The sequence below is a fragment of the Nymphalis io genome, chromosome 7 (genome assembly GCF_905147045.1).
Source record: "Nymphalis io chromosome 7, ilAglIoxx1.1, whole genome shotgun sequence".
In the NCBI taxonomy this organism is placed as follows: domain Eukaryota; kingdom Metazoa; phylum Arthropoda; class Insecta; order Lepidoptera; family Nymphalidae; genus Nymphalis; species Nymphalis io.
The window spans coordinates 9,920,398-9,934,655 of NC_065894.1; the positions used below are offsets into that span (position 1 = coordinate 9,920,398).

The following is a 14,258-nucleotide window of genomic DNA, read 5'->3' on the forward strand; positions in this document are numbered from 1 at the left end:
CGTTTAATTTATATATATAACTTAGTAGGTGTAATTTATGATATGTGAAATTTAAAAAAAATGTGTAAAATACAAAAAACTATTATAGATAGATCACAGATTAAATAAAGTTAATAAATAACACGTCTATAACAAATATTCCAATTTTTTATATCACTTACCTTCTTAATTTTTACTATCTCTTTAACATACTAGTAATCATGTCATTGGTAACTACATATATTAATAATACAATTAACTTATTAAAACATTTATTTAGTTCTTTATGCTTTATAATTATATAATAATTGGCAATTATATTGAAATCTGAAATTGTCAACATTTCAACAATACCACATGTGTCGGTCACCACATTGGTGAGAGAAGGAAGCGTGGTAGGGCTGTTTGTGTCGGAACCGCGCGGTAATCGCACGCGCAATCGATTTGAAATTCGAACGGCTGTTATTTTTTTTTATTATTTATGAAGCGTTTTGGATAAATGTAAGTTTATCGATTTGTTTTTTTTTTTTTTTTTTAATAAAATAATTGGCTTATAAATATTTTATTTTTAAATACAAAATTTATTAAAAAATGTAGTTTTTTTATAATAATGTAACGTTTTCTTAATTTTGTTAGTCAATATTGAATACAGTATTTATTGTAACAAGCGAAACTAACAAGATAAAACATTTAAATAAAAGTAATTAGTTAGATACGAAAAAGTTAATTTAAAAACAGACATTGCTTTATATATTTTTAATGTCACAACGAATAAACGAAAATTATAGTTACCAAATAAAGTGACGAAATATTTTGGAGTGTTTCTAATTTATATTAATTACAAAATCAGGTAAAAGAACAACAAAATTCTTCTCTATTTTTTACAAACTAAAATAAAATGCAATAAAAAATTAAAAGTGTATAAATAAATATTATTAGAAATAACTTTATTTTAAGAAATATTCTCATAAGTCTATACTATATTATTTTAATAAATATATTCATAAAAATCGTGTTTTAATAATATAGAATACTTTAAACTACTGGCTATATCATGTCAATATAACGTCATTTTATTTCGTCAGTAAATATTTAACACAAGAAATTGAGTTATTAAAAATAATTGTTTATAAGTGATTTCATAATTATTTTATTTAATTTCCAAACCAAATAAAAATTGTAAGTCTTACATACAGAGTGAATGTATTAATTTAGGTTTTTGTCAAGACCAAAAAAAAATCTCTTTTGGCAATAATAATAGTAAAAGATATTTCACATATATAAACTATTATTCTGTTTAAAATCATAAAAATATGTAAGCGACAGCTGGATCTGGGCTGTAATGTCTTTTCTAATATCATATATGGGAAATTAACTCTGTTGTTATGAAGCAAGCTTGATCTCCGAGGATGGATAGGTCAATTTTTTCATTCACCTATCGAAGTTGTATAATCGGGTATGATGATTTGTGTGTAAGTTCTACAATTTTGAACTCGCTAGTTTGTCATATCGGATAAAATGTTATCTAGGTATAAATAGTGCCGCCACTATTTTATAACAAGATAAAAAGCATTTAAAGTTATTTTGTAATAACAGAATGTGCTAAACTGTGATAAATTAAGCATTTATTTGTTTTTAAAATACTTAAAATGACTTTTAAACAGTTTTTTTGATTCAATATCATCTATTTTCTTATATTTTCCCTGAAGATCTCTCGCCTCTTGACCCACTGAACTAGTTCAGTATTCTAGAAATCAGATAGACTAAGTATTGCAACTTGCAAGGCTAATGGCCAAGACGAATCATACTTAATACTTTGCAACAATTAGTAGGTAACTATAATAATTAGCGATAGAAAAAAAACTCGCTTAAAATTAATATATAAAAATACAGATTTGAATAAATATTGCAAATTATTGACGAAAATGATGACTGATATGTCGAAAAAGGTTCTAAGTAAATTTTTTTTCTTAATATTTGTGTATATATTGTGTATATATGGTTTAATAAACTTCGAATTATACTTGTGTCAACATTTTAACGAAACGTTAAAAAATGTGGAATGTATCGTGAGTTTGAACTGTATTACTGTCATGGTATGTCTTTCGTCTTGTTTATTTAACGATTCATTATTTACGTGTTAATTATGACAGAGTGATCCGGCATAGACCCTACTCAAACGTAGCCTTGTGGCGTCCTTTTTAATTTAGTTTTTTTTTTAAAATGATTAAACATATTTGTAAAAACAATAAACATATTATGTAGTTGACTTCATGTGACTTAGTAGATTGTTTTGTGTAATCCTTCAAAAAACAAATACTCATATATAATCACTTTCAAAGAAATTATTTATTATATATAGTAGAATACGTATTTGAAATCGGACTGATAGTTCATGAGGTTAGCGATTTCAAACAAACAAAACTCAAAAAAAAAAAATTGATATAACGGGTAAAAGAGTTATTTTATTTCGTCAAGCCGATTAATAAGTCGAGTTACTCATTACGAGCTTACATTGGTTCGAGACGCGAAAACACGCTAAAACCTGATGACAATGTACTCAAGTTGGTTATAGTAGTTTGTCTAACACGTAAAAAATATAAAACTAAAACTACATTATGAAGTATGAATGTCATTTCAAACGATTCATCAGATAGAGTACGAATTGTAAGAAACAAGATTAACCAAGAATATCGCTTTTATTAATATTTTTGATTATTTATCCCCTATTTTTAATACTTCATCCCAATCTAAGAGTCACTAAGACTTTACTCATATACTAAGATGAAATATTTAAAATACATAAAGTTTATATAAGCATGATTTCTTTTTCAAATGTAAATATTTATGTACAAAAGCGAGTTCTTGGACAAACTAAGTACACCAGACTCATTAACAATTTTGAATTTCCAATTTCCGAATGCACAATAACAAAAAATATTTTTTTTTTATTATTATTTTATAAATAATTCTTTATTAAACGAAATAATCATGTATAAGCTATTCAATTTATTGTTCAATGGATTTATATTTAGCGAATTTAGCACATCTTGTTTTGTCGATGTTGTGTGAGAATATTTATAGATTATTTATATTAGCGAATTCATTTTCTTGCTATTAACACATCTTATAACTTAGATCCTGTTAAAACAGAAATTTGATTCATATTATATTTTCTTAAAATGAGGCGTGAAGAGAAGTGGAAGTGGAATGGTGGAGTGGAATCAGGTGGAGTAGAGTCAATTGCCTTCCCGGCAAATATAAAATATATATATAAATAGCCTGCTAACGATTATCATGAAATCATTGCATTGGAATAAAAAATAAATTAAATTATGAAAACTATTCATAATTTTGATTAACAAGATAAGAGTCGTTACTCTATTAATTTATGAAATTACAACACGCTGCTCCAATGCGGATTGTTCAATCAACTCATGCAGGTTTCCTCACGATGTTTTTCTTTGCCGCTTAGCGAGATGAATTATAAACTAATTAAGCACACGAAAATTGATCGGTGCTTGGAACCATAATAATCGATTTACATTCAGGTGCTCTGACCACTGGCTTCCTGGCCAAATATCTTAGTATCTTAGTTGTTGGTTGTGCATTGGCGGTATAAGGAAAGATTAATGTTTCGTCACTGTCCAGATGCTCCCTTTATATATATTATAAATCTATCTCTATGCTAAAATTAACATCTATACATAGTTATCATAATATATTTCTAAAAGATTTGATATTAAATTGTCTTAAATAAGGATTACTTGATAATTTAATTATTTATTTATTCGGAACAATAACTCGTATAATATTCGGAACAACCTTTCTCCGGGCGTATAAAAATAACAATTTACCTAAACTTACCTACGGCTATTTGATTTTTAATACGTAAACAAAATTTGTGTACGAGTTACAAATCGCAATATACATATTTATTATTGTTTTCTAAAGCCCGAACTCGAGTTTAATGACTTTAGACTCAAATGTTATGTAATGTAAGTGTTATATTGTGTAACTATAAGTTACCGCTCTAGTACCCTAGGAAAAAGCAGGAAATACATCGGATCTAACGGGTTTGCTGTTACGTGTGTACACAACAGCATCAATCGATGTTACATTAAGCACTATCACGTTGTCTATATTTGATTCTGTTAAGACAAGATTTACTTACAAAATAAAGTAAAATAATCAAAGCTTTTAAATTGAATTATTTACTATATGTATGTATTATATGTGTCTTAGTTGTAACAAGGAAGCACAGATGAAAAATAAAAATAACGTCCGCCATTTTACATTCTTACAGCTTTAAATACCAAACCTTAAAATAGGTATTTTGTCAATTCACAAAGAATTGAAATCTTGTGTTGTCAAGTCGGTTAAGATTTTTATCGTCCTTGAATATTATCTTTATGTTTAATTTATTGTTGTACATATAGTTTAGTAATTTGTATTAGTTAACATTATCACTTTAATTAATACCTTCGCTTTCACCCTAGGCAAGATGACTTATCAGTCATTTTGTCTAGGGTGAAAGCGAAGGTGGATTAATATTTTTATAGCAGAAGGCATGCGCATTAATGAGTTCGATGTCTTATTTTTGTTTCTATTATTAAACAATTACTACAAATTAGCATTAGTATGATGACGTTATTCATCACAAGCATGCTCAATAATAAAAGTGAGGCGTTAGTGAAAAATCAGCTCTCAGTGCGTCTAAAAAGAATTGCTTTAGGCGTACTAAGCATGCTTATTGTCGGTGTAGGTACGTAATAAAAGCTTGCTAGGTTTAAGAATCCTCAAAAGTCCCTTTTAATATTGATACTTGATTATTGGATTCGTCTTGCTTCAAAAAAAAAAAAACAACAATTAATTTAATTTTTATATGTGGATAACTTTCCGAATACGTTTATATTTAGCATATATGTACACATAACAAGATGTAACTATATATATTTATACTTTTTTATATTTAATAATAGAGTTATTTACTATGCGTTTGAGAGTACATAGTATTTTATTTTGCTTGGTAACTACTTCGCATATGAATATCTTGTGATGGATTTCTATCAAATTAGTTGTCGACATGATGGGACAAGTTCTTGTATAGAATTTTCGAAACTAATAACGTCTGTAGTAATTCGAAAACCGGTAAGTAGAGATGCTTTTAACTTTGGCGTGATTTTCGATTATTATGCGAAGACAAGAGACAAAATATTTTATGAATATTATTTGTAAATAGTTTCTATACTTCATAAAATTTAAGGATAAAAAATATGTATTGGGCAGCATACATGCTGATTATGAGATTAAAATGTATACCCATAATAGTTAATAGCAACTTACTTTATGGGGTCTTTTAATTAGATTTAATAAAAATACAGAATATAATTACTTAATTCTTATTCCTTTTTTCCTTTCTAGCTTTTAGAAGTACTCAAGTATTAAGCAAATTGCGCTTGTAACGAATTTAAGTCTTATATATAAAAAAATATATAAGAAGAATATATAATTAACTATATTTGTTTTAAGACAAATATAGGTATACTCAGTTATTTGATCTGTTCCAAATAACGTTAAAATGTAAATTTACCATAAGTAAACCAAGACCGTTTACAGATAAAAAAATACATCGTTTGTTTACGTCGAAGTCGACAAACACTTCTTGTAATTAATAATGAAATATGTATTTCAAATTTCTACGTAAACCAAGATTAATATTAGCACATTTTTACCTGTCCGAATTGTTATAACAAGATCAAAATGTCATAATTTCCGTTTTTTTTATCATTGACTACAAGTAGGCAAATATGCCACTAATGGTTAATGGTTAATTCTACCCATATACACTAAGAAATAAATACCATTAATTATACTATTAATGTTCAGCTAACCATGAAATCATGATATGATATCTACGAAGTTATATCCCTTTTGAGATTGCAATTACACTGGCACACTCACTTCAGACTGGAACGCAGTTCGTCGACGACCAATTTCATAGACGACCTTGCACAAATATGTTAGTTAGTATAGTATGTTAGAATTTGTGGAGGTAACTCCACTTTTATTTCAATTTCCTTATATATAGTAATGTCTAAAACTGATAAGAGAGGCTTGTTTATTACACTTACAACAATTTTAAGTACTATTGATATATCACACTAATAATATGTTCTTATAAAAAATAAAAATAAAACCTCCGTAAGTAAATTTTCAATCAATAGTTTTGCAACAAAAAAAGCGGCGTAAGGCATCCATATCGAACAATTTTTAGAATCTAATATTAAACCTTGCCGACGAGAAAACCGCGCGTGAATTTATTAAAAAAAAAATTTGGTAAGTGTTTCAAAAAAATAAAATTATTTACGATCTTACATGAGCCAATAAAAAAAACGAGTGTCATAGATTATAACTTATATATAGATTATAAATACCGGTACAAAACGACACATCTCTAACCAAATGTAAATAAATGCGTAATGCCCGCGACACACTGACACCGCTTTGGATTACGTATTCTGTGCAGAAGTGTGCCGTCATTCATGTCTTATACTTTATAATATGTTACTGAACTGTACCTAATGACTTTTCATGTTTATATAAAAATGTAGAATTTCGTTTGAGCAACCATTTTTACCAAATAAAAAATATAAAATGTGATAGGTGTGAGTTACAAGCAAAGTTTTATGAATTTATAGATGTTTCCTCAGAGATTTGTATGTATTTTAAAGAGGTATAACATTACGTATGGATACTTACTACAATATATATATATATATTTATATTCGCCGGGAAAAACGTTCTGCACTAGCCGCCTTCGCCTTGCTGGCCCACAAGATGCCTCTTCACGCCTCGATTGAAGGAACCCGGGTTGTAAGAGGAGGGCAACACGTGAGCTGGTAAGGAATTCCATTTTTTGGAAGTGCGACAAAGAAAGGAGTTGCCAAATTTCTTTGTTCGCGATGGAATTGATGTCACAGTTAGGTGGTGACATCGAGAACCAGCTCGCGTGGACTTAAGTAGGAAGGGGGAAGCAGTAATTAGAGAGAATAATTCATATTATTATATGAATAAATAATAATAATAATTGATATCATATTACACTCGCCCGCATATTACTTATTGGGGATCAACACAATGTTATAACACTGCAAGAAAAAGAATCAGCCAAAATCGAAACGGTTGTCTTCCTGACCTGATCCCTCCTTTTGAATATGTTTGGTAAGGTGCAACCATGTGCAAGATTTCATTTAAATGTACAATGTCACATTTTTATTAATTTAAATTCAGGTTTAAGTCAGAAGTCAAAGTCAGTTAAGGCAGCCCGGTCCGTCAAATAATGAAAGCCTTAAAATGAAGAGAGCCAAATTTCGAATTTGACTCTTATCCATTTTTAAAGAATTTTTTGAAAAAATCCTGAGAAAAAACCGCGAGCGAGTATAGGAGTATATAGACCGAAACAAAAAGACTAGATATTAAATTAACGGAATTAAGAAATATTAATTTATTTATATATACTTATTTCGTTGCTCGCTTTGTGGAATAGTCAGTATCTTCTATATATCCAACAGATAGGAGCCACATAGCCAGCCACAGCCATAGGATAGCCACACACAGTAATATTATCTAAAATAATGAACTTACGTCATTGCGATTACAACCTTTGAATGCCTTTAAAAACATCATAAGTGGTTAGCACATTACGTTTGTTTCTGTGTGCTTCCATGGAATCTCATATTTTAAGTGACATGTTCTTTGCTGCGGGTGGGCCAAATTAGGGATAAATCTGTCCTATTGATACGCATTTTGATTGTACTATTTGACATATCTTAAAAAAAGTATATAAAGGAATAAATAAATAAAGTACCCTTGGTTTTCGTAATTGTTCCCTTTTCGCTCCGAAGCTATCAATGACAAGATATTTGTATTTACATCATTGTATGTTGAATACAACGACGAGGGAACCTTCAGCTTATATCTATCACCACACCTAATATCAAAGAATAATAAAAATTCGTATAACAGGTTGAATTTAGTTAGGCTTTCGTAATACCACCATTGTCCTTTTTCTTCATTTTGTATATCTTACGATGCTTTCTTTATCGGCTACGATTGAAAGTATTACGTTAAAATTGACATTAAGTAATCATTAAATGACCTACAGACAATAAAATATTGCCGCATATTACGTATATTATTCCCTTTCTCATTTTCTTAAAGCTCATTGCCATATTAAGTTCAGTTTGACGCGAAGAAAATAGAATTACTTTTAATAATCGATAATTTTAACGATTTTTATATTAAAAATAACAGACTTTAAGTTTCTATTGTTGTGCTAAGTTTCATCTTCTTGTCAGGGAAGATTTGGAGCTTATTCCGCAACGCTGCCCGAATGCGTGTTGGTGGATACAAATTGTCTCAGATTTACATCCAGCACATACCGGTTTTCTCACGTTGTAAATAACATATTAAGCACATGAAAGTTCAGTAATAGCGATTAGAGTAGTCTCATGTTTGCCACTGAGCTATCTCGGCTCGTTTTTGTATGCACTTATGACATATTATGTAAAAAATATATCATAAAAACCCACTGATGGTTGTTCCAAATAATTACGAAACCAGCACGATTCTCATTTATACCGGGTCGATTTTTAATCTATGTTATATAACTTTTGTTCTTAAGCATATGTTTACTAGGTAAAGAGATTTTTATATATATGTTTATAATTTATAACTAGATGAAGGGCAACATTTTGAGGAAATTTGTATTAGTCGGAAGAAATTCTAACATATCTTTTTCTGTTATATGTGGTGGGCTACGCTTAAAGCTTTAAGTTTAAAGTAGAAGAAGAAAAAACCGACTGTATATACGTTCCACAGCTGGGTTAAGCCCTTCTCTCCTTTTGAGAACATAAGCTCAGGTACTAAGTTAATCACGTGCTTGTGTTAAAAAAACACACACACAATTTTGTTATTACATAGCCTACATCCAATGTTTAACGAATATTTTAATTAGTTATACGTAATCGTGAAAATGGAAAGCGTATAAAGTTTGAAGTTTCGAAAATAATTGTATTAAGTTAACCCCGTTGTGTTGAAACTGTTAAGTTTTATAAATATTTATACTATTGTCAAAAGTATACTTCAAATAAGACTGTCAAGCCGTAAGACGTGTTTATGTCCTGCACGCATGCATGCATATTCATATAAATATTTATATTACAACAAAAGCCATTCCAAATATCCAATTTAATTATCTTAACAGTAAAATATACTTCATTAATTTATATTTTTTTAAATCATAACTTAAAATTGTATTCATGCTTATTTAAATAAAAAAAATAACTGTTTAATTATTTTTAAATTCTTTTAAAGAGTTTGTACTATTAATTGTATTTAAAAATAAGATAAGATTTGTTTAGATCCAATAAAATTGTTAATATCCATTTAAATCTATTTTATTTCTTGTAATAATGCAAAAACTTGCCTAACAAAGCATTGCCAAAATCATCTCGGTCAGCGTCATGATTCGCTTTCACTAAGACGTTTTTTTTTTATTTTGCAGACTCGAGCAACGAAAGCGAGTGGAGTGCATTGGTAGTTGTTAGTGTGGTGTGAATTGTTGGTTCTGTGCTAAAAAGTTAAGTGTTGCTAGTTACGAAAAAAATAGTTTTTACAATGGTGAGTTTTATGTTTTTATTTTTAATTAATATTTCCCGATTCGAAATTCGAAAATGTTCATTTATTTCCTTAATATTTATTTAATTAAAATTAACAAGAGTTTTGCTATCTTGAAATATTGTAAAACAAGTCCATAACAGGGGAGGGGAAATTAGGGAAATTGTTTATTATTATTACTTTTAATATAAATAAATTATCCCAAATTGGCTCTTTAAGACGTCGTTGCCTCATTAACGAGTTAGTTATGTAACGATAGCGCTTGCAACAAACATACACAAGACTAAATATTTACATAATATTACCAATGTTACGTTGAAAATTCTCGTCTGTACTTAAAAGTATTGAAGCGATTAAAAATATGCAGATAACAATTATTTATTTCTGGATGATAAACGTTACTGTGTAATGATCTAGCTCATCGGGCTAAGGAAATCTATTTCACCATGATAAGTGAGCATGAGCCGAGATGGCCCAGTGGTAAGAACGCGTGAATCTTAACCGATGATCGTGGGTTCAAACCCGGGCAAGCACCACTGAATTTTCATGTGCTTAATTTGTGATTATAATTCATCTCGTGCTTTACGGTGAAGGAAAACATCGTGAGGAAACCTGCATGTGTCTAATTTCACTGAAATTCTGCCACATGTGTATTCCACCAACCCGCATTGGAGCAGCGTGGTGGAATAAGCTCCAAACCTTCTCCTCAAAAAGAGGAGAGGAGGCCTTTAGCCCAGCAGTGGGACATTCACAAGCTGTTACGGATGATAAGTTTCATAGTAATTTCAAAGTCATCTTTTTTTTGAAGGTATAGAATGACGGGTGCAAGTTGTTTGTATGTCAAACAATTATGAAATCTGGAAGGTGACGCTTAATCTAGCTAGCTTTTAATATTTTTAACGCTAAGAAAATAAATATACCAATTATATGAAGGTTGTTAAGTAAACAACTTACAGGTAATTTTGTAGCAAAACCAAAAATATATCAAATGAAAAATATACTTTATTCAAGCCGGCCTTTACAAGTACCTTAAAATAGTTATTTAACGAGATTCGTCTAACAATTCGGAATGTAGATTCTACCGAGGTGAACCGACCTGAAACTGGCGGGTAAAAAGTAGTCATAAACAATTCAATTTCCTGCATGAAAAATAAAACAATATGTCTTATTAATGAATATCTTTTTTAACATAAGATTTAAAGGTCTACTTGGTAAAATAAATGTCTGCGTTGTTTTTTTTATTGAATCAAATGTTTTTTTCTTTATTTCATTTATTTAGTGACTTGTCAGAAACTTGGTGTTACATTATGGTGCTAACCTCAGAAGTTTCAAAAGTAATCATATATTGATTACTTTTGAAAATTGTGAATGTACATAGTATTGTTGTTAACATATTATAATGCTTATATTATATTCCTATTTTGTTTAGATCACATTAAAGAGTGTTTCAGGCTCCAAAACTTTATTAATTTATATTAATTCACGTAGAAAAATCATTATTGTAGTTTAATTAGCAAAATATGTCAGTAATGACAACAAGCGAATTTTTAAATTATAGTGTGACGTACCAGAGTTGAATGACCTCAGTGTTTGTCTGTCTAATGTGTCTTTCTCATGCATTTTATCTTACAATGCCAATGTCTATGCGCGAAGACCGCTTAATAATATACGTTTGACAACGACTCTATATATTCATTTTTAAATTTCAGTATATAATGCGTTAGAATATAAGTGACGCCGATTTTCAAGGAATTACTAATATTTGTATTAGTTTTCTAGTTTAGAGTATTATTATTATATGTAGAGCTTGCTTTTAAAGAGTGGAGACGACAAAAGCCTAAAGATTACGGACCTAAGAATTTTTGTATTGTATGTCGGCTCAAACACAATTAAACGATTGACATTTAAAAAAAATACGTGTTGTTTCATTAACATAATTGTATCAATAGTTTTTTTTAAACAACTGCTACATAAAATGTGAACGTGTAAAAAGTTTCTCTATTTTTTTAAACAAAATCTAATTAAGAAATATTTTAATTGATGCTTTTGTTTAATTGCGTTTTAGCATGTCTATTATAAGCACTAAGATTATCTACTTAATGATAATATGATATGATTATAATTTTATACAAAGTTAGTTTAATTAATGAATTCGAAGAGCTACCACATTTATTTGTTGTCTTTTGGTAAACTATATACTCTTTAATTTGTAAACTTTAACACAAATCATATTAAATTTTTATTACAAAATACTCTCGAATAAATTAAATCAATGGAGCAAATGATGTTATGTGACATAATATACAGAAATGGATTCAAGTCAGTAGAGCTATTCTGTAAGAATAAACTCGAAACTCGCCGCCGAGAAAGTTATATGTGACATTGACTTCAATAGTTGTAACATTTAAAGGATACACACATAAAAAGGATATCACCTTTATTCGGTTATTTACATTTCACGAATGAGATTCGAAGTGAAATCACAGAATATCACCGCGGCTGTCATTCATTATTTGATCTCGATATGTCACCCTTGGTTTTAATTTATGTAAATAAATTAATTAATGAAATATAAAAAATATAACCTTTACTTTTATCTTAATAGCTCATTTTTATATATTACGAGTAACGACATCACAGTTGCAGGTTCGATCTTGACCTCGTTGAATTACTATCACTAGGGTGAGCTTTAAGTTTAATTGAGGAGGGAGGGGAGGGAATAGTAATAAAATAAGTAGTATTGACTGTAAGAACCGAGATGGCCAAATAGATAGAATACGTAAGATCGTGGGTTCAAATCTGGGCAGATATAATTTATATCGAATTACATCCGAGCTGGCTATAATATGTGAATCTTAATTTACGATTGCGGTTTCAAGCCTTTCGGACTTACTGAGTTTTATTTTTATTATAATTCATCTCGTGTTCGGCAATGAAAGGAAGCATTATGCACGTGTCAGATGAAATCCATGTGTACCTATGCACTGACTAGCAATGGAGCAACGTAGTGAAATATGCTCCAAATATTTCAGACAAAAGAGGCATTTCAGGCTTTAATTTTTTAAAGTAATTATTCATAATGTACTTTAACGCTATTTATTGTTTTCTTAAAATGTCTAATAAAATAGATTACTATCATTATATTTAAAATGTCAGTCCGCTTATTTTTGTATAAATGTTGCACGAAACGAGGCATCCTAGCTATAGCTCATAAATAGGATACATTTTGTATAATAGTAAACATATTTTAAGTACATGTGAGCGAAGCCTTATCATTGAATGTCTTTAATGTATCAATCAATACATGAAATTGTGCGAATAATTTAGTATATCGACTGACCTAGACCTACACCTCGCGGGCGCATATTGACGTCACGCGTTCATGTTAAAACAATCCTTCAAGGTGTCACAAAACTTATCCGCTATCCTTATGTTATTAATGATTTCCTTATCACAAAGCCGATAATATAACATTAGCGTGAAACAAATAGAACACAATAGATACTTATTGCCGCATATAGAACGTTTATGAGTTATTTATTTATAGAAAATAATTAGGGAAATTATAAAACGACCAATTGTTTGTCGGTTTTGCGTCGTAAGTATTAGTTTGAAGACCAGTGGGGCTATTGCGTATCTTTATTAACAGATATACTAATACATTTGATACTCGATGATGTATACGATTGTAATATGTCAAAAAAAGAACTGACTGACTATCAACGTACTACCACAACTATTGTCTAGAAAGATAAAATTTCGAACATGTGTTTATTTTATAGCGTAAGTAGCCGCTACGAAAACATTTTTGTAAATTTCAATTTTAAAGGGGGGAAATGGTAAGGAAAAATCTTTATGACAGATTTTATTCTATGAAGTTCGAAACATAAAAATTTAAATCCTTATTTTATCCGTACGAAATCGGAACGGGCTACTTATATGTAATTACAGAATAGCCCATGACCTCATAGTGATGATTACTAGGTAAAGTATAACTGTCAAAATAATATATAATTGGCTAAGGTTAGTGTACAACTGTAATGTCGTAACTCTTAAGAACACTGATAGATACTTACAGTATCTATTATTGACAGGATTTTCTTATAAATAGTATTATAAATTGGTAATTTGTAAGCAAAGTATAGATCTAGATTATGTTGCATTGTTATGTCGTGTATGGGTACACCAAAGTATGTCGCATTGTACTTGGATGTTGATGTGTGTTTGTGTGACTCACAGCAAAGCTTTATCAAAGGAGTTTTAATAAGTTACATTATTTAAATTATGCTCTATGACTTCAGTTGTGTCAACAGGGCGCGTATTATTCCACCAATGTCAAGTTGGATAGAAGACAAAAAGGTCAATCGCTGCGATTGCAATGCAGAATCAATTAAAATTTTACAAACATCATCGCAGGATTGACTCTATTAACCCTTACAACATATAACATAAGTAAATAAATGAATAGTCATAAGATAAAACGTGACTATTATTTAACAATTGCACGAACTTATTACTGCTTAATTCTATTACATTCAAAATATTTATATAAATGATTTTTAATAGCAAAGTGACATTAGACATATTATTGAGTGATT

General features: G+C 29.5%; 1 protein-coding gene across 1 annotated transcript in view; it reads left to right on the top strand.

The window, feature by feature from the left end:
• The first annotated feature begins 388 nt into the window (after positions 1 to 388).
• Positions 389 to 14,258, top strand: part of LOC126769475 (UDP-glucosyltransferase 2) — a 43,214-nt gene continuing 29,344 nt past the window's right edge. The window contains exons 1-2 of the mRNA XM_050488320.1: positions 389 to 480; positions 9,548 to 9,663. Coding sequence (XP_050344277.1) covers positions 9,661 to 9,663 — 3 coding nt within the window. The 5' untranslated portion in view covers positions 389 to 480; positions 9,548 to 9,660. The remainder of the gene's footprint in view (positions 481 to 9,547; positions 9,664 to 14,258) is intronic.